Source organism: Phocoena sinus, chromosome 2 (assembly GCF_008692025.1).
Source record: "Phocoena sinus isolate mPhoSin1 chromosome 2, mPhoSin1.pri, whole genome shotgun sequence".
NCBI lineage: Eukaryota > Metazoa > Chordata > Mammalia > Artiodactyla > Phocoenidae > Phocoena > Phocoena sinus.
Window position 1 is genome coordinate 143,545,945 of NC_045764.1, and position 22,608 is coordinate 143,568,552.

The 22,608-nt window shown below is 34.8% G+C and overlaps 1 protein-coding gene across 4 annotated transcripts in view; it reads left to right on the forward strand.

Moving 5' to 3' along the window:
- The window catches only part of MPP5 (membrane palmitoylated protein 5), a 102,789-nt gene that overhangs the window by 33,180 nt on the left and 47,001 nt on the right, over positions 1 to 22,608 (forward strand). For 3 of the 4 annotated variants that reach the window (XM_032620838.1, XM_032620847.1, XM_032620858.1), the window contains exons 3-4: positions 2,887 to 3,411; positions 17,760 to 17,968. In XM_032620838.1, the coding sequence (XP_032476729.1) occupies positions 3,045 to 3,411; positions 17,760 to 17,968 (576 nt within the window). In that variant the 5' untranslated portion in view covers positions 2,887 to 3,044. Of the gene's footprint in view, positions 1 to 2,886; positions 3,412 to 5,705; positions 6,346 to 17,759; positions 17,969 to 22,608 lie in introns of those variants that run through there. The other variant, XM_032620866.1, reaches the window with a different exon arrangement.

Here is a 22,608-nt window from a genome sequence, read left to right on the forward strand (position 1 = left end):
GTTCTATCTGGCTAATTTTTAGTTGTTTTTTGAAATGCTGCTGGAAGAAATGTGTCCTTATGTTTTGAGGGTTTGCTATGACTATCACAGACTAAATTTTAGAGCCCATCATCTGAATTTATAACATTTCTAAGTTCAGTTGAACAAATACTTAATGGGCATTTCCTATATGACATGTATTGTGTTAAGTACAGGGAAGGTATAAAAATAAGACATGAATGACCCGTTTTTAACAAATTTAGAATCTAATGAGGAGAAATCAACTGAGAAGAATAATCATTCATTTTCTTTGCTGTCTCGGCCAGTGGACTATGAACACGCTAAGGGAGATGTGACCAAAATGGAGATTTAAGTGAATTAATATCAGGTTGCAGAAATTTTTCTGAGGGTAAAAGACTAGATCCAGATAGACAAGCATGATTATAGTCCAAGCATGAGAACTCTGACTGAGATCACCTGGCCTAGTTTCTCTTGCATGATTGTAATTTCCACCTCCATGATTTAGTACAGTGAATATGGACACAATCTTATAATTTTTAAGCTAAGTTTTAATTTCAAATCATAATTTTTGTAGACCAGCATATATGTAAATAAAAAATACTCATGATTAAGTTTGATTTTTAATATCCCATAAATGTTGTAAGTAGAGAAAGTTGAGAGTTTTAATTTTCTGGAAGTACATATACTCCTAAATTTTTAAAATTAAACAGCACTACAGTAACTCCTACGTAAATTTCTGCTTACTTGTAATGAAAATATTAAATAAGATAAATTTGCATTTGCATATAATCAATATTATAAAACAAGAATTATCTAGCATAATTTTTTTGATATATAAATTTATTTATTTTATTTTTGGCTGCATTGGGTCTTCATTGCTGCACACGGGCTTTCTCTGGTTGCAGCGAGTGGGGGCTACTCTTTGTTGCGGTGCACAGGCTTCTCACTGAGTGGCTTCTCTTGTTGCGGAGCATGGGCTCTAGGCTCGCGAGCTTCAGTAGGTGCAGCACGCAGGCTCAGTAGTTGTGGCTCGTGGGCTCTAGAGCGCAGACTCAGTAGTTGTGGCACGCTGGCTTAGTTGCTCCGCAGGCATGTGGGATCTTCCCAGACCAGGGCTCAAACTCGTGTCCCCTGTGTTGGCAGGCAGATTCTTAACCACTGCGCCACCAGGGAAGTCCCTATCTAACATAATTCTAATAGCTCTCGTTTTAATGAAAAAGAAGGCAATTTAATGATAAATAAGGTATTTCTATGTAGATCGCATAATTATAAAAAATCAGAGCTATAATTTGGGTGGAAGACAGAAAAATCTACCAGAGTTCTTGTGAAAATGTAATTCTAGTGGCTCATGTAGCTTGCATCTATTTTCCTGATTATTTGTCTAGTGGTTTTCCTGGTAGTCTAGGAGGGTTTGTGTTAAGCAGTCTGTGACAAGATGTTTGCTTGAGAGAAGACTGGCTGGCATTAGGAATATCGTCTGAAAACTCAGCTTTTGCTTAGTTGGCATGTTCTCTAACCAGCCTATTAACTGGAGTGCTACTCAACTCAAGGAGGTAGTAGGTTTATTATTGTAAATATTTTTAAAGTCTTGAGCAAAAGAAGACTAATTAGATTTAATGTGTGGGTTTGCACATATATAAATAATCTGCCTATTTATGCCCAAGAAATGGCTTGATGAAAAGCCATTGTCATCCAGTAAAATATTTTTCTTGTCTAAAATATGTTGAAGGATTTTTAAAATAGGAGAATCAAATTAATACTAAGAATTAATATAAGTATAAATAGTTTTTAGTTCTAAAACTTTATCTCATTTAAAACTCAGAACAGAGGACTTCCCTGGTGGTCTGGTCGTTAAGACTTCGCCTTCCAATGCAGGGGGTGCGGGTTCAATCCCTGGTTGGGGAGCTAAGATCCCACATGCTCGCGGCCAAGAAAACAAAACATAAAACAAGCAATATTGTAACAAATTCAATAAAAGACTTTAAAAATGGTCCACATCAAAAAAATCTTTAAAAAAAAAAAAACTCAGAACAATTCTATGAATAAATTTTCCAAAGGAATCTAAGGTTCAGAGAGAGAAACTAGTCTTAAATCATAAAGCTAGAGGAAGGAGCAGAGCCAGAATTAAAATTCAGTCTTCTGGTCTCCAAGTCCAATATGTTCTTGTTTGCTGTATAGTGTGACTTTAAAACATTTTTGAGTGGTAAAAGATACTACCATTTTCTCTAAATGAATCCTCTGAAAGAACTAACCCTAATTCTTTTTTTACTGCCACCAGTTATAAAGACTGATAACTGACATAGTCTTTTTCTCACTTAAGGTAGTTTTATCCTGTAGATGCCTTAGCTGCTAATTAAAATTTCTTTTTCATTGGGTATCTTCTTCATCTCATAAACTCCGAAAAGTGAATTGTCTCCCACAGTGCTGCCTTTATGTCGAGTCAGCAACATGGCTTGTTGTATGCCAGGTTCTTTAGCAGTTAACTAGGAAGGGATTTCAATCTCATGTATGTTAATTGAGCATAAAGGATTGTGTTGAGACAACTGTAAAGATGATTAAAATACTTTTACACCTTAAATATCTCATTCTCTACTAAACTAGTACCCAGAACCTTCTTATTTTCTTGCTGTGCTAAACTTTCTAATACATCATTTTTCTTAGCTGTAAAATTAAACTTGAGAGGGTACTTTTTTTTCTTGAAACACCTTGTTTTCCTCAGATCTATAAAATGAAAGGAAAATATTTAATCTATATAGCAAGATAATATTATATACTTATGAGATATTTTCTATATTGTGTAGAGATAGAGATTGGAAGTGGACTATGTAAAAAAATCTACTTTTATATTGTAATTCTTATACTTTTTTTCCCCATCTTTCCCCTTAGATTTCCTTCATGGATACATTTTCATAGCATTATTATGTGATGTGAGAAGTTTTTTTTTTTTTTTTGAAGTAACATGGATTTTATACTACAGAATCAAGAGATTGGCTTTATAGGAAAAATTGAATTATAAAAAGTGGTACGGGTTTTTATAGATAACCATGACAACATCCCATATGAATGGGCATGTTACTGAGGAATCAGACAACGAAGTAAAAAATGTTGATCTTGCATCACCAGAGGAACATCAGAAGCACCGAGAGATGGCTGTTGACTGCCCTGGAGATTTGGGCACCAGGATGATGCCAGTACGTCGAAGTGCACAGTTGGAACGTATTCGGCAACAACAGGAGGACATGAGGCGTAGGCGAGAGGAAGAAGGGAAAAAACAAGAACTTGACCTTAATTCTTCCATGAGACTTAAGAAACTAGCCCAAATTCCTCCAAAAACTGGAATAGATAACCCTATATTTGATACAGAGGAAGGAATTATCTTAGAAAGTCCTCATTATGCTGTGAAAATATTAGGTAAGTAAAAACAGTAGAATAATAGAAAATGTTTTGCTTTTGTTTCTCTTGCCGTGACATAAATGTGTATAGGACGGAGGAGGGATATAAGAGAATGTAAGTAATAGCAATTTGAACTCAGACCAAGATCAGTTCCTTTCTTGGAAAGGCCATATGACCATTGTTTACTGTTAGCCAGGTAGAGCTAAAGCACATATCCTAAGTGTTCAGTCACTACAACATAATTTTTATATCTAATCTTTGAATTAAAAATTTACGTATGAGGCCTAACTTTTAAAGCCTTGAAATTCACGTTTTATTTCAAACTCAAACTTTTATATCAAAATTCCTGAAAAGTAGTTTTCAGATTTTGAATTTCTGATTTCCTTAAGGTTAGTAAAATAGTAATGAAATTAATATATGTAGCTTAACATTGATTTGATTTTCTTTAATTAATGGCTGTTAATGAGAAGAACTGGTGCTATTCCTATGGCATAATCCTATACTATTTCCAAATTTCATTTTGTGAAGAAAACAAAAAAACTAGTGACATGAGATATTAATAGATATAAATAAAAAAGAATTCTGTGATCAAATAAATTTCGAGAACAGTGGGTTAAATAAGTTAAACAGCTTCTTATTACAGTACTTCTTGTAGCCTTTATAATCTAATAGGCATTATGAATCTATAAGAGAAATTGATGTCGAATGTGTGTTTCCAAACTTAAAATATTTCATAATTGAACTTAACTGCCCTCTCTTCCTACACACACACAGGAGAGATTCCTGAACTAGTGTCAGTGATATACATTAACTTGTGTTCCCTTAAAACCAGGCTAACTGAAAGGAAGTATTTTATTTCTTAGTGGTTTATTATTCATAGATGTGAAAAGAGAGACACTTCACTTTTCTATGGAAGGAGAGGGTTTTCGTCGTTGTTTTGCCATTTATTTAAGTGTCTATTGAATCCTGTACTAGATGCTGTAGCAAACAGCTTTCTGTTTAGTACCCAGAGTGGTCCTGTTAACAGGGCTCTGTAATATCCATTACAGAAAAAGAAATTGAACCTCAGTTAAATCACTTGTGTAAGACTCCATGCAAGTGGTAGGGCCAAGTTTAAATTTGCCTAATCTGAACATGCAGTTGAGGTACTGCAAAGAACAGAGGGTTTGAGTGGAGACTGATATCCAGCCTGCTCTTCACTCACTAGACCAGAGCTTTGGCTACCAAGAGTGGAACACCTTTTTCTGATTTACTCAAAGGTACCATATGTATTCTCTCTCTGTATATAGTATACCATATATATTAAATCTATATAAAGGTGCCATATATACTATATATGGTATATACACCATACATACTAAATCTAGTCTAGAACAGTTTCTACTTTATCACAACATCTGCTTCTTTTCTTTGCTATACATTTACTAAGGATCCACATTTCTTGACAGAAAGCAGTGTGCACACTTCTCTGTGACTTAAGAAATCATAGGTATGGGGGGCTTCCCTGGTGGCGCAGTGGTTGAGAGTCCACCTGCCGATGCAGGGGACACGGGTTCGTGCCCTGGTCCGGGAAGATCCCACATGCCGCGGAGCGGCTGGGCCCATGAGCCATGGCCGCTGAGCCTGCGCGTCTGGAGCCTGTGCTCCGCAACGGGAGGGGCCACAACAGTCAGGGGCCCGCGTACCGCCAAAATAAAAAAAAAAAAAAGATAAGAGGATCGGGGCTTCCCTGGTGGCGCAATGGTTGAGAGTCCGCCTGCCGATGCAGGGGAAACGAGTTCGTGCCCTGGTCCGGGAAGATCCCACTTAAAAAAAAAAAGAAATCATAGGTATGTTCAGTCATAGTGAAGTATGCTAAATGCCTTCAGATGAAAGGCATTATAGTGAAAACAGAAAGACTACATATTTTTAAAAATACATTTATATGAAGGAATTTTATGCTCTTTTTTCCTAAGAGTTTTGTTAGAGTAAAATTGTTTCATTCCCAATTGCCTCTTATTGGCCTTCATCTCCTACCACTCCATTATTTTATATTAAAATATTCTGTAAATATTCTCTGTGACTTGGAGAAAGCTTACATTGTAACATATCCAACCCAAGCCTGGATTGAGTCTTCTGGGTTTCCGTTTAAATTTCTTTTAAGATTAATGTATTTGTCCATTTGCTTTAATTGTATGAGGCATAAAAGTCCATCTAATAGACAATATTCGTGTAATCTCCATGAGGAAACAAATACAGCTTAAGCCAGATTCACTTAGGGAATTTTTTTTTTTTTTTTACCTAACCACAGAAAACCGAAGACCATTTCACTTAAATTTTTTGCTTTTTCCTATTTCTTTTTGTATGCTGCTTGGTTAATTTTTCTACAACTATAGATTAAAGTACAGATATATTTTCTTCCAACTTGCAATCCAGTGTGGTTTTAAAAGTTATCTTTGTGCAATCTTTGAACGTAAGGCTGTTTATTATATTTTATTTTAAAGTAATTTGAAATGTAGTACCAGGTATCTGTAAGTCATTTCTTGGTTAGGAGAATATTTCATATTTTGAGAAATAAGTGATAGATTTAATTTTAGTAACATTCAACACAAATGTGTTAAGTGTAGGAAACATGAAAAGTTATAAGGTTGTTATTGTCAGTCAAATCTTCAGTTTTTGGATATACTCAGTTTTAAGTTTTCATTTTAAAATGAAGTATATTAGCTTTGTATCAGACATTTTTTTTCCTGTTTATAATTTGCTAACACATCAGACTACAACAGTACTCCCTTAAAGTTGTATGAGTCTCCCTGCCAGTGTTTTGATTAATATACACATGCCAGGAGACAACTTCTCAGCCTTTTTCACAGCCAGAAACAGCAACCTTGTTTTAAATGAGGGAAGGATGGGGCAACTGATTTATTTCTTTGAGAGGGAGCCTTCAGTTTCCAAATGATACATCATCATTTATCTGTGAGTAGAGGAAATTCTCCTTAAAGAATTGAAAATGTGATTGGAAAGGTTAGATACTTTAATTATCTGGGTGGTGGTTTTTAATGAACATATTTATAAATTCGGCACTGTATAATAATAAAAATGCAGGGATGGAATTAATAGAAAATATTCAGAAAGGATAAACTGAATCTTCTTATTTAAAAGCAGTTAGAATCTTATTGAAAATTAGAAAATAGTGATGTGGAAATTTCAAATGAATAATTAATATTAGTAGTATAAATTATAAGAATTTTGATATATTAGGGAGGCTTTCTGTAAAATTGGCACGAGTTATTCAAACTTGCTTTGCTACAAATACAATATCATTGTCTTGTTCTCTTTCGTAAGTAAAGCAAGCTACCCTGTGAGAAAAATTCTGAGAAAAGAGCAGAATGCAGGTAGGATGAGGTAGAGTAGGATCATCTTCAGATGTCTTTAGATTATAGAATTCATTGTTTGATTGATTTTTATAGTCAAAGATAAGTAATTTTGGGCCAGGATTGTGGACAAGTAAATATAGTAGACAGAATATTTAAAGGGAATAAACTAGGAAACATTGCTGTCTATCATGGATGTCACTGTATGATTATCACACTTTTGAAGAGACCTTAGGAAAGGCATACACACCCACCCATCACACAACCATGGTGAGCTATCTGTTTTGTGGCTAATAAGGAGATTCTTGAAATTTATGATTAGGGGATTTCTGATTTACACCAGATGCTACTAGTGTTAAGAAATAAAAAAGACACACCAAGGGGAAGAAAACTAGGATGAATAAAATATTTTCGTAATATTAATAATACCATGTTTCAGTATTAGTATCTACATATTTTTTGCCAGGTGTCTCTGAATATTCAGACTTTTAAGTCAAGAGTATTCTTCTGTTTGATGTTATAAAATAAAATATTTCTTCCACATTTGTTTCTGATGTTATTTGACTTTTGATTGACTGTGGGAAATGCTGGAATTTTGCTGGATTGTGATAAACTTTTTTTAAGATTGGCTTTTAAAATAAAGTTTATTTAAAGGCAACAAACAAAATTCCAGTGCCAATAAACCTTGAGTTCATACATTTCTGAGAAGTTAATTATTCTTGCTATTAAATTTTTGCTCAACTGCTATAGATATTTCCAAACTTTATTAGCCGTTCTTTGAGAAATTTTTTTTTTCTGGAAATGAAATGATTAGACCCATTGGTATTATGTTTAAAATGTTGGGACATTTGACGATTTTTTGATTTGTTCAGATTGCTAAAATTAGAACTAACCTAAAATAAAGATTAAAAAATTCATTAGAATATGTGTATAGTCATGTAATGTTTGGTTATTAAATATGCATAATGCTACTGAAAAATAATTAACTGCTGTACCATTTAGTCTTTGACACAATGTATCAAAACTTCATTCTACCTATTAAGTATTAATAGGTTTTAACTTTTTCCCCTTGCAAAGACTTGAATCATTTTATGTTCAGAAATGCGTGATATCACTGCATATCGGTACAGGGATGCCTGGAGTCAAATGTAGAGTTTAAATACTTTTTACCTTCACTTGCTATTGACCTTTGACAAGTTACTTAAGTTTCCTGAGCCTCAGTTTCTGTATTTTCTTGAGGACCAAGTGAAAACACATATATAAACATGTTGCACATTGTAAGTTTGACTAAAATTTAACTTTTGTAAGGACCAGAAGCTACCAGAGATCATCTAACCTTTTAGTCCATGAAATTAGTTTGTGGATCTTAACCAGTAATTTTTTATTTCATTTTTTAAAATGACAGCTTTACTATACCATAAAATTCACTCTTTTAAAGTGTACAATTCATGAGGTTTTAGTACATTCACAAGATTGTGCAGCCATCACCATTATGTAGAGTGTTTCCATTACCTCAGAAAGAAACTCTGGACCCCTAAGCATTCACTCTCTATTCTCTTCTCCCCCTAACTCCTGACCACCCTAATCTACTTTCTGTGTATTTGTTTATTTGGGACATTTCATCTAACTGAATCATACAGTATGTGGCTTTTTGTAACTGGTTTCTTTTCACATAGCATAATGTCTTCAGGGTTCATCTGTGTTGTAGTATGAACCATTACTTCATTCCTTTTTATAGCTGAATAATATTCCACTGTATGGAAATACCATGTTTTGTTTATCCATTCATCTGTTGGTGGAATGTTTGGGTTGTTTCTACCTTTTAGCTATTGTGAATAGTGCTGTTGCAAATATTCACATATAATTTTTGTTTAAACATCTGTTTTCAATTCTTTGGAGTATATACCTAGGAGTGGAATTGCTGGATCAAATAGTAATTGTGTTTTAACTTATTGAGGAACTGCCATATTTTCCCCAGTACCTGCACTATTTTACCTTTTCATCAGCAGCATGAGAGGGTTACAGTTTCTCTACATTCTTGCTTCTATTTGTTATTATACCAATATGTCTTTTTAATTTTAGCCATCCTATCAACCAGTAATTTTTTTTTTTGGCGGTACGCAGGCCTCTCACTGCTGTGGCCTTTCCTGTTGCGGAGCACAGGCTCCGGACGCGCAGGCTCAGCGGCCATGGCTCACGGGCCTAGCTGCTCTGCAGCATGTGGGATCTTCCCGGACCGGGGCACGAACCCGTGTCCCCTGCATCGTCAGGCGGACTCTCAATCACTACGCCACCAGGGAAGCCCAACCAGTAATTTTTTTAAGAACTAGAAAAAAATAGAAGATATTAAGGTATATTATATTGCATGTAAGTATTTATAAATTTTTATTTCAAATAGGGGTGTATATACTGGGTTGAGAAATTTAAAAATACACATTTTTAATGGATCACTAAGGAAAGTTTGAGAAATAATATCCAAGTCAAACCCACTCATTTTATAGAGTGGAGCTAGTAAGTGATCAAGTCAAAACTAGGACCCAGGTATTCTGCCTTCATATTTGGGTCTTTTTCTTGCTCACCAAACTCATTTCAGTTTTGTCCAGAGAAAAAAAAATCATGAAGCTTTTGTACTTGATTGAATAGTAGTCATTTCAATGATATTTTTCCATTGTCTTATATTTAGGGCTAAGGTTTTTGCTCTGCCATCTCTCTCAACTATCTTTGCTTGTATGCTTGTCTAGAATTTCTTTTTAATTTGTAATGCAATTTTTTAACGATTAATTACTGTTCAGGGTGTTTCATGAGCTTCTCGTTATTTTTAATAAATGCAGTTTAACCTAGTCCACTGAAAACCAAAGCTCAGAGATCTGAATTTTATGTCCTTAAATTTAAAAAGAAAAAAAGAAAAAGGAAAGACAACCCATCCCTACTTAAGCAAAGATTTCCTAAATGAACATTCGAATTTCGAGTCAGTGGATAGATGTACTGGAAACTGGTATAATCTCCTCATACTCAATACTATTAAGTTCCATATCTGAATAGTCAATTTGACTGTACAGTTTAGGGGAAAAGAAGAAATCTTTAAAAGTGTTCAGGAAAAAGTCATGAAGTTGGTTGAAATATAGAAATTTCTGAGAATAGGTTAAAAGAATTGGTATTATTTAAACAATGAAATGGAAGAATATTAATGCTAGAATAGATATGTAGAAACTGTTTTCATGTGGGGTAAATGATAGCAGTAAGTGAAAGTAACAAAGCTAATCCAAGGTAGATGGTTATCTCCATTGCTTTGAAAGATCTCCAGAAAGGGAGATTCCTTAGCTTCCTTGAGTAATTTTATTGTTTACCCTTACTGCCAAAACAATTCTCCAGAGTCTTGGGTGTTTGAAGATAGAATTTTCAGATAGAGCAACTCTTGGTGATTGCTTTCTGTTGCCCATTTTAGAGTCTTCATTCTTTTATATTTTAGGCAGCCAGGAGAGGGCCAAGGGGAGAGGAGAGTGTTGGGGGGTGGATTTGTGGGCTTATGTGTGTGTTTGTATTTATCTGATTAATTGTATCCCAAAGCGAAATGTAAGTGATTTTTCTTGCTTTTAGATAATATGTCCTCTCTTTTAACATAAATAATCAAGATTTAACTGTTGTATGAAACGTTAGAGGAGGTGGGAAACTTAAAACAATGTCTACTGAACATCAAATAAGAGGAAATAGATCAAACTGCAGGACAAGGCATTTGAACTAGATATAAAGAACTTGCAAAAAAAAAAAAAAAAAAAAAAAAGAACTTGCTTCTAGGGAAGTTGCTACAGACTAGAGTTTACCACCAAAGCCAGATTTGCCATGCCTGCCTTTGCCTTCCCCTCAGCACAGTGTCCGTCCACATTTCTGTCTTCCCTCCATCCTGCCTTGTTCTGGGTACTGCTCTTCCTCAGTAACCCCTTCTTTGTTCACTCTCCACTCTACACCTGTGTCATTCTTTCTTGGTAGCTCTGTGTTCTTTATTTATCTCTCTACTTCTCTGTCCATGTGGTTCTTTTTCCTTGTGCCTGTTGTGTCTCTGTGTATGGGAATGGGGAAGGGAGCCTCTGATATCTGTATATGGGTAGTCTCTGTTCTCTCTATAGTCTGTCCTCTCTTTGTTGTCTATCTTCATCATTATTATAAAAGAGGGTACATATTTGACAGGATGGATTTAGCTGCATCTGATTAGATTTTTCAGATTTCCTCTGGAATTGCACAGAATTTCGAAGAACTTAGGTGGTTTTCGTTTAAGTAGCACGTAATCTAATTACTACATCATACAATGGAACATTTCTTATGTGTAGAAAATTTGCTGTTTTGCATAATATGTATTTGTAAAATGCTTTTAAAGATATACCATATAGAAACAAAGTTTTTTAAACCTACAACAAAATACCTTTTGAAATTAAGAATTTTTATATGAATGTGTGTCAGAATGAGAATCCCAGAGTTGATATTGCCAACAATTATTTTTCATTATGACATCATACTTAATATCAAAGAAAAGACCTTTTTGGCAGAATTCCATTCAGAATTTTCCAGTAAAATTTATCCTAATCAGTATTTTAAGACTAATGCGATAGATATTTTTTGCTTTCTCTGTGACCTTAAAACTTTATTGGGCAGAGGCAGCATCATTTTTAATTTCCATTAAATTGATAAACCCTCTGATGAAATTCATGTCTTTATAAATAAGTTTATATAATTTACTGTTTCATATTTCCTTTTACATATTTATTTGTTTCAGCTACATATGGTTTAATCCATATCTTCTTGTCAAGCTATATATTTATATTTAATGAAGTCTTAAAAACTCTGATTGTCTAGTAACTTAATCTGTTCTCTTTGTTCATTAAACATTTGTCATGGAAACATATTTGAACCTGAAGCATAAGAGTACTTGGGGAGCTTTCCTGCCTAAGAATGCTATCTGGAAAATTTCCCAGCTAAATTGGCCATGAAAGCAGATATGGAATTTATCTGAAAACTTCCCATTTAAATCATAAGTTATCAATTTTGCTGAACTACTTAGTTACCCAGGCTAGTGCTACACTATCAAAGATGTTTTTACAATATTTCTCAAAAAGATACATAGCCTCTACATTCACAAGAACTGCAGTTTTGGTTTCTTTTGCTGAACTTTTACAGTGTACTGCCTAGCATACTATTGTGATGTTAGAGTTGAAATAAAATACTCTGAGAAAATATTTGAAGCATAAGACACTTGGTTAAAACAGCAGAAATAAAATGCAACAGTATTATAAAAGTAGCATTTGGAGGGTGTATTATATGTGTGAACATGTACAAACACAGTTAACTAGAGGAAATTCTTCGTACAGGTACATGGTAAAATAGAATGTGTAAGCTCCTCTAAATACTAGTCAGTGTACATTGCATGCTGCTATATTGGGCAGAAAGACACTTCAGGACAGCTTTTCTAAAGCAGATAAATGACATGTCACAATCAAGCCCTAAAATCTAAAAAAGAAACAAAAATTTATCTTTTTTTAAGCCCTTGGTATGGCAGAAAAAGCACTGCCTTAGAAGTTCAAAAAGATTCTTCACCCAGGTGCCATTTTTCTGTATGACTTCATTTTCTCCATCTGTAGAGATTTGCTCTGAACTATGTATGTCTCAGGTTTTGGTGGGTTTTTTTAAATTGGGAAAAGTTTCTCAGATTTTATGAGGATTAAATAAAATAATATATATGTATATATGCCTGTAATACAGATATTGTTCTGTGTCTTTCTATTCAATATTGGCAGTGACTAGTGTGTAATTCAGGCCAAATACATATTTGTAGTTTTTCAACTACAAATAACGGGTTGGTGATATTTCATTGTGAAAGCTGAGCTTAAGTGCAAATGATCTCAATTTAGTCTGGCAACATTGATTAATGCAGTAAGTCTGGAGACAACTCCTAAAAAAAGATAATTTCAGTGAAAACACTTTTTACTAATTAAACAACAGAAACGTGAATAGGACTTCATAGAGGTTAGTGAATTTGTAAAGGATGATAATTAACAAGTTTAAATTGGTCTTGATGCCAACCTACAAAATTTGAACCTTAAGCACAGTTAAAGTTATTTCTGGCACTTGGCATGGTCCTTAAGTTCTCCTGATAGCCCTTACTTAAGTAGATAGGTACTAAGTCAACAGCCTCTTTGGGACTCAGTTGTATTGTTGTTCTGCTTTCAGCCTTCCTATTTCCTATAGATCTTATCTTGGTCCCTGATCTCCTGAGAGAAAGACATTTCCAGTTTGACCCTGAGATTTTTTTTTCTTTTCTGGATTTTAAACTGTCCCAGATGGTCTTTATGCCTTTAGAATTCCTCAGTATGAACACAATATGAAAAAATTGACCAGATTTACTCTTTATCTGGAACCTGTATTCCTTACCTAACTTCCTATCAACACGAGAAGCCTACTGATTTCTTAGAATTTTTTTTTCTTTTTTTTTTTTGGCTGCGTTGGGTCTTCATTGCTGCACGTGGGCGTTTTCTAGTTGCGGCGAGTGAGGCCCACTCTTCCTTGTGGTGCGCAGGCTTCTCATTGGGTGGCTTCTCTTGATGCGGAGCACGGGCTCTAGGTGCGCAGGCTTCAGTAGTTGTGGCACACGGGCTCAAGTAGTTGTGGCTCGTGGGCTCTAGAGCGCAGGCTCAGTAGTTGTGGCTCAGGGGCTTAGTTGCCCCGCGGCATGTGGGATCTTCCCGGACCAGGACTCGAACCTGTGCCCCCAGCATTGGCAGATGATCGATTCTTAACCACTGCGCCACCTGGGAAACCCCTCTTAGAACTTTAAAGCAATCATCCCTTTTGGATTAACCAGAAAATTTCCTGTTGCCTGGGCTTCCCTGGTGGCGCAGTGGTTAGGAGTGCGCCTGCCGATGCGGGGGACGCGGGTTTGTGCCCCAGTCTGGGAGGATCCCACATGCCGCGGAACGGCTGGGCCTGTGAGCCATGGCCGCTGAGCCTGCGCGCCCGGAGCCTGTGCTCTGCGGCGGGAGAGGCCAAGACAGTGAGAGGCCCGCGTACCGCAAAAAAAAAAAAAAAAAAAAAATTTCTGTTGCCTCTCTGTGCTGCATCTCAGCTGTTAACTGATCTCGTGAAATAAGGCCATTGATCTCCAGTTTTATCTCATTAAGCCGTCCCTAGTTTAGATTACCCTACCTTTTCCTATTTCCTTGCTGGCTTATGACTACAGTATTTTATTTGTGCGTAAAATATTCTAAAAATGAAAATTATATGCTGTGTTTGCTACGGAAGTAAGAGAGGGCAACAAAAGGAAATATTGAATAGTTGCAAAGGAGGAACTAGAATAACTATAAAGCAGACATAAAAATTCAGTACAGCAATCAAGGTTATTTAGTATAGAAGAAAATAGGTGTGAGTGCTTTAGTTATTCCCAAGTATATCATGTCTTAAAATATTACAATAACTACTGTTAATAAAGCCTGTAAGTCATTGGTTCTTAACCAGAAGGGTACATAGTCAACTTTAAAAAATATATATATATATAAAATTAAAGAAGACACAGGAGATTCTGATTGTGTTTGTGTTTGAGGTAGAACTCAGAATGTAAATATCTTTGTAAATGTCCTTAGTGATTCTCATAAATATCCTTGATTAAAAACCATTGTTCTGATACAGCAAGAAAATTTAGTACATTCTGCTTAAGACTGCAGGGATATTTATATAATCTCTGTAATTCTAGTCATTAAGGAAAAAAATCTAGTAGAAAAATGGTCAAAAGATAAGGAGAAAATCGACAGAAGAAATACAAATGACTGTTAACCTTGTGAAAATACATTAAATGTCACTACTAGACAAAGAAATACGTGTTTTCCTAACCAGATCATCAAAAGTGAAAAATTTGGGCTGTTTGTAGAAACAGGCACTCAAGTTCTTTAGTGGTAGGAGTATGAGTTAGTACAAATCTGTAGGGCAGTTTGGCAATATGTATCAAAGTTTTAAATGTTTTTATTATTTGATAAGTAATTTTATCCTAAGAATTTATTCTAAAGACATTGGAAAATATCAGATTACAAAACAACATTTACAATGTGACCTCTATGGTTAGGATCAGCATTTTTTACAAGTCTGAAAGGCTATATATATATATATATATAGTATAACAAAATAATACCAGTAGTTATATCTGAGAGGTATGACTACAGATAAAATTTTTTTAAATGTCAGTATTTTAGTGTCTGTGGGTGGCTTTGGTACACAGAGATTATGTAGAAGTTCCTTTGTCTCTAAAATTTTAAATCCCCCTGGGCTTGAAGAGACATAGTAGGGAGTTTGTTACCTTCTAGGCTGTCTAAAGTTGCTTATTGATTTCATTCAGCAGTGAGATCCTGAAGCTCCTGATTTTCTCATTGCCCTGACAACCAGGCTGAGCCGCTTTAAACGATTACTGAAATTTTAAACTGAAGTCTCATTATCCACTCAGAAAGTCTATAGTCTCCTTAAGATTGTAGTCAATTACCTTAACTACTTTGTTGGTTTTGTAATTCTTTTTCCTTTTAAGATATTTAAATGCTTTCCTGTTTTGCTCTAAAGATACTTTAAGGCTATTGAATTCTTTATACTCAGGGAATTCTTTATACACTTAGGTAATTCTGTGGTGACTTCTTCGAATTTGATGAAATCTGACACTCCATATTCTTCCCCCACCCCAACTTTATTGAAGTATAGTTGGCAAAAAAATTTTATATATCTAAAGTGTACAATGCGATATTGTGACATGTTTACCACAATTAAGTTGATTAACACATCCATCACCTCACATAGTTACCTTTTGTGTGTGTGGTGAGAATGCTTAAGATGTACTCTCAGCAAATTTCAAGTATACAATACAGTATTATTGACTCTAGTCACCACTGCTGTCCATTAGATCCTCAGAACTTATTCACCTTAAAACTGACAGTTTGTACTGTTTGACCAACATCTTTAAATTTCCCCTATCTATATTCTGTCTACTCTTGTAGATAACATTAACTTATGGTTAAATTCTGGCTGTTTCTCAAGTTTTATTTAGTTCTGGATCACAACTTCTTAGGTCATTCAAATAACAGTTTTGACTTTCAATTTTTTTTCCAGTTTTTTGGTGCATTTTAAATTACTAAAGAGCATATATAATTTTTATAAGGAGAGCTAAAGCTGTTTTGATTTCGGGGGGAAAGATAGGGAACTTCAGAATCAACAGAAGAGCTATTCTAACCTATAAAACATTTAACAACTCTTAACTAGTAGGATATAAGATAAATAAGAATCAGTAACTTTTCTACAGGTCCTGTGTGAAGAAAACTAACAGAAAGACTTAAACCAAGAGGTTTTTTGCTTTTTTTTTTTTTAATGTGACTGTATAAGACACAGATATACACAGATACTATCTACTGAAAGTTTTTCCCAGAATCATTTACAGTTTTAATTTTAGTCAGCATCTCAATAGGTTTTTCTTTCTGGATGAATAGGAAATAGAGTGAGGAGGTATCTTAAAAATGATTCTGTAGCTCATTTGAAGTCAAGACATTTTTGAAAAAGTAATGAGCAAGTATTTGTCATATCAATATGAGCAAAGACTATAATACTATTGTAAGAAGATTGTGGTTCTGATAGACCAGTGGACTAGAAACAGACCCTGATATATGTAAGAATTTGGTGGTATCGTAAATCAGTGGAAAAGGAGGGATTATTCAATAAATGGTGTTAGAATAATTGGTTAACCATTTGGAAGAAAAGAAATGAAGTTAAAATTTCCCCTCAAATCTATAACAAAATTCCAGAGAGATTGAAGTTAACTACAAAATAGAAGCCATTAGAAAATTTAAATGTAGGTAAACATTTAATGACCTAGGGGAAGGAGTTTATAAGCTTGGACAGTGAAAGAAATCACACAGGGAAAGGTGGATCATTCTTAACACATAACAGCCGGAAACTTCTACAATAAAGGTACCACAAATGCAATTAACAGACAGATGGAAAAATTAGAAAACTATTTCCAGCAAATGTGACAGAGTGTATACATGTGCATATATCTACCTCTTGGGGGTCAGAGAAGAGATAAACTGTAGTTCTTAACCATTTGGGGATAACCCTCTTCCAGAAAAATGTATGTGCTGCACGTGCACACTAAAGGGAACGTGCACATGTACACATGCCCCAAATGTTCAGTAAAACTTTAGGAGACTCACATGTTCATAGGAGTTCTATGAACCACGAAAGAAGTGCCTGAGTAAACTTCAACCTCCCTGTTAAAGAAGTGGAAGGTTTTTAAAAATCGTAAATTTGAATATTGGTAAAAATATTGGTAATGGGATATAAATTAGTAAAACCTCCCTAGAAAACTCTTTGGCTTTTAAAATGTCAGAATCTTATTTAAAAATTCTGTTTCTTGGAATTATTTTAAGAAACACCAGGATCTCAGACATTTTTACTGTACATAGCAGTGATCATTATGTACAGAAATGCTCATTACTTATACTAGCAAAAAATTGGAAGCACCCTGAATGCTCAACTTAGTGTAATGGTTATTATAAGTTTTAGTTTAAACATATAATAGAACATCATGGAGCCATTATAAGTTTTTTAAAGACTGTTTGGTGATGTGGGAAAACAATGAAAATGCCCTGTTAAATGAAAAAAGGAAATGCAGTACGATTTTTTTTTAAGTTGTTTCTAAGTGATAGGACTATTGGTGGTTTAAAATTTTTTATTCATTTATGTATTCTATCCTTCATTTATTTTTATAGTGATATGTATTAGTTCCATAATTAAAACACTCTTGAAAAAAAGTTATTCTGTTGTATAATTTTTAAAGTCTTACTTAAAAATCAGTAAAATGACAGTGATTTGACACTCAAAAATATTTGCAAGTTTTGTTTTTCTTGAAAACTTTAATTGTTATTGGTTCAAGAAATTTTATCTTAAAATACATGTGGAATTAAGACAGAAAATTAATTTTTGGATACCTTTTCCTTCTCCTACTAGAAGTGGAAGACCTGTTTTCTTCACTTAAACATATCCAACATACTTTGGTAGATTCTCAGAGCCAGGAGGATATTTCACTGCTTTTACAACTTGTACAAAATAAAGATTTCCAGAATGCATTTAAGATATACAACGCTGTCACAGTACACATGAACAAGGCCAGTCCTCCATTTCCTCTTATCTCCAATGCACAAGACCTTGCACAAGAGGTATGTATTCTGAACGTCTCATTGACATATACAAAGTAATTGATAGTGATAGTAAGGCAGCGTTCTTGGAAAATACTGGTGTGAATATAAGGTTTGTTAGAATTAATTACTGCTGATCACATGTTAATAATTTATTGTGTTAGGAAAAATTTGCTTATGTGTATTTTATCCTGAAAAAAATATATGCTTAGTTCACAGTCAGGGCTCTGTTTCATGAAGAGAATAGCATTAGGTTTGTATATACAACTCCATATTTGCATAGTAAGAGAAATATTTGTCTAAATTACTAAAGGGGAAAAATTTTAATGTAGTATAGTTTTATTTTAAGCATTATACATTATAAACTGAGATAAATTAATACTGATGAGATTAAATTATATTTGATAATCAGGTATCATAAATATGTAACTTCTAAGATTTGTTACTTGTAGGTATTTTGAAGTTTTTCCTCTATAGATACTGTATAGAAGGTCCAAAATAATTAAATTTTAATGTACAGTGAGAGTTTCTCATGTTAACATGCTGATAGTTAAGTTCTAGTGTCTGCTGCTTGTTGATGTTTAGTGTTTAATGTGTTTTGCAAACATATTTTATTTTATTTATTTTAAAAAGTATTTATTTGGCTGCACCGGGTCTTAGTTGCAGCACGCGGCATCTTTAGTTGTGGTGTGTGGGATCTTTAGTTGCGGCATGCAGGATCTAGTTCCCTGACTGGGGATCGAACCTGGGCCCCCTGCATTGGGAACACAGAGTCTTAACCACTGGACCACCAGGGAAGTCCCTCTGCAAACATATTTTAAATTGAAGGTTTTAAAAGGATGTAAGTAAGCCATCTCCTGTTTTTGGGGGGTGGACATTCTGTCATTATTACAGGATTTTAAGTTATTTTAAAATGAATAATTCTGGAAGCCCATCAGGTAAATCTATTTCACTGAACCCAGACACAAAACAGAAAATGGGCTGAGGGAAGGGTAGGGCTTCCAGAGCTACAGACACGTAAAATAGGTTAGGAGGCACTTTTTGAATTAGCACAGAATGTATTTTCTTCATGTAGATGCTTACAGTGAGCGAAGGTCCTATGTGCAAGAGTGGCAGAGAGAAGTCTCATGTTGCTCAGGATAGGAGTGTGACCTAGGGACCTGTTCCTAGAGGGGAAATTTCCCATCTGCTAGTTAAAAGACCTAGTTGAGACCTATTCTTTGTGCTCATTTTTTATTATTGAAACTAAATATGCAGAATTTTTCATTAATAAATTATCCCTGTAGTTTTACTTATAGTTTAAATGGGTTTCCTGAAAATTCCTTATAGAGATTGAAATAGCTGACAGTACTTTGATCTTATTTATTCACAAATATAGTATAAGTTTTATTGTGTAGGGTTGGGAGGAATACATAATAGATCAGTGTAATCCTTCTCTTCCCATTTAGGAGGAAGGTTTGTCCAGCTAGGTACTGGGGCTTTGTTTCATTAAGAACAGTAGGTAGAAAAGAGAATGATATAAACAAGAGAGATTTAAATTGCTCCATTGGAAGAAAGTGGCACAACAGAAAGGCTGGAAGGAAAGGAAAAAAAAAAGGAGGCAACGTAGCTTTAAAGGTTTTAGGAGTTGAGAGGCAAAGAACTAGAAGTGGCTTAAAGAGTAATGCTTTGAGAGAAAGAAATGGTTAAAAAGGGCTTTAAAAACTCAATTTTCAATATTAGATTTAGCATAGTTAACATGTACATGGTTCACAATTGTAAAAGTATTGATTCTATATCAAGGAGATTTTCTCAAAGTTTGCTTTCACAGCCTTCAGTAATACTTGAGAATTGTATTGCTTTGGTGGTGGTGGGCTAGTAGGTGATTAGTGACATTGGGCTGAGACTGGTCTTAAAATGAGTGCAAAATGACTAACCTAGTTGGGGCAACAACATACGGTTGTGCTACAAAGTGAATGACTTCCCCTGGAGTTGTGCATGCACAACTGTGTGGCAGCCCTGACTTGACAGTGCATAACATGTGAGAAAAGGATGTACCTGGAACTCATCAAAGAAGAGTGTTAAATCTGATAACAAAATTCTGAAGGTTAAATGGACCCATTGCTTTTATTTTACAGCTGGAAAAGCTTAACAGTCACCTTATTCAACCCTTCTGTTTTATGTTTCTGAATTTTGAGGCCAGGTGAGGTTTTGTGACTGGGATGAGACTAACTAGGCTACTCATATGCCCATTGCCTAATTTTTTGCTTTTTAGCATTCATAATTCCAGCTTTTTTCATATACAGTATTTAAAGGAAGAAATTACCTCATGTTTCAGTTAGTATATCATTTTTAAATGGAAATTTAATCCAAGTAAGTAAAAAAAACTCAAGAATTTGATGAAAGAATGTCTTAACACATTAGGAAGTGTTCTTTGTTTTTATAGCTTAAAATATCAGTTAAACATTAAATATCATATAATAGATAATACAGCTTCTGAAAACTTCAGATACTGAGATCCAGATTATATCTTTGACAATCCAGGATACTCATTAATAAATGTAAAACAAGTTTTTTGGTCATTTTTAAAGTGCTTTTATCAAGAAAAGGTTGAGAACCTGGGTTTCGTTAAATGAACTTTTGCTTATCCAGTAAAAATGCAAGCCAACAAACTAGAAAATGGTGTTTGATTTTGAGATATTGAGGTATATACGTGTATAAGTATGTATATAACAAAAACTTGCATCCAAAAGAACTGTCGCAAATTAACAAGAAAGAGACTACTTAGTTTTTTTTTAATGGGCAAAGGACTTGAACAGAGACTTCTCAAAAAGAGGAAACCCCAACAGCCAGTAAGTATGAAAAGTTCAGCATCATTAGCTAATAGAGAAATGCAAATTAAAACAAAATGAGAGACTACCGCATAGACACCAAAATGACTAAAAAAATTTTTGCAAGACTGGCAATGTTAAATCTTAATGAACTTATGGAGGAACTGAAACTCTGATAGTGTTACTGGTGGAGTATAAATTGGTATTGCCACTTTGGAAAATGTTTGGAAATGTCTGCTAAAGCTAAAGTACCTATATCTGTGACCCAACATTTTTATGTCTGGGTATGTACCTGAGAGAGATGAAAACATATCCACACAAAGGCTTAAGCATAAACGTTCATAGCAGCCAGATAATCATTAGAAGCTGGAAGGAGCCCAGATGCACATCAACCAGTGAAAATTGAGTTAGACTCTCACTGTGGAAGAAAAATGAGTTAACAATCACAATCTAATGAGAAGTACTATGGTGGCAGTATGAAAAAGGTACCAAGAGCGTAATGAGATGTGCCTACTTCAGTAGGGGTTGGGGAGAGGCAGACATGGCAGAGGAGGAGATTTGGGAGGAAGGAAGAAACAGAAAATTTAATATGCTAAGTCTTGAAGGACAGTTGGGAATTTACCTGAAAGCCCAAGAAAGAAGGAAAGCCTTTCCACTGGCAAAGGGTTCAAGGATAGTAGTGACTGAGAAAGCATGGCATATTTATTGCACAATGAGTAAGGAGTAGGATATGATTTTCAAGATAGAGTCCAGGTCCTGAAGGCCAAATAAGCCATATTAATAAGTTTAAATTTTCTTACAATGGATCCACATTAGTAAACATTTTAAAATAATTAAGTTACATGAATAGATGAAAGGAGAAAAACATATGATCAACTTGATGCAGAAAAGACATCTGAAAAAAATTTAATACCTTTTCCTTGATAATGAGAATTCTTAGAAAACCAGGTACATTTTGTTAACTTGATGAAGAACAATATCAGAAACTAATAGGGAGCATCTTACCTAATGATGAAACACCCAACATGTTGCTTTTTTTTTTTTTAATTTTTGTCTGCGTTGGGTCTTTGTTGCTGCGCGCGGGCTTTCTCTAGTGGCAGTGAGCAGGGGCTGCTCTTCATTGCGGTGCACGGGCTTCTCATTGCGGTGGCTTCTCTTGTGGAGCACAGGCTCTAGGCGCGTGGGCTTCAGTAGTTGTGGCACGCGGGCTCAGTAGTTGTGGCCTCGGGCTCTAGAGCGCAGGCTCAGTAGTTGTGGTGCATGGGCTTAGTTGCTCCATGGCATGTGGGATCTTCCCAGACCAGGGCTCAAACACGTGTTCCCTGCATTGGCAGGCAGATTTTTAACCACTGTGCCACCAGGGAAGTCCCCAGCATGTTGCTTTTTAAGCCTGGAATAATAAAAGGAATCTACAGATTCTCACCACTAGTATTCAGCATTTTTCTGGAGGTACTAGCTAGTGCAGTAAAACAAGAAAAAGTCATGAAATGTTGTAGGGGAACAGGGAAAATGTGAAGAAGTTACTTTGAAAAACTAAAACCTTGATTCATTTGGTAGTCAACATGAGGCCTATTAAAGTATAGATAAAATGTGTATACACACAGATATCCTATTTGAAAATGCAGGTAAAGAGATATTGAGAGAAATAATAAATTATTAACAAGGCTATCTCTGGGTGGTGGATATATAGGTAATTTTCTTATTTAGATGTTGATGTGTTTCTCAAATTTAATACACAAAAGCCACTAAAAGAGAGTTCAAAGCAAGAAATTTATAAGTGATTGCAGAGCTACCGAAGGATTTTAAACAAGAGTTTGATATAAACAGGCTTCCTGTTTAAAGTATTATTCT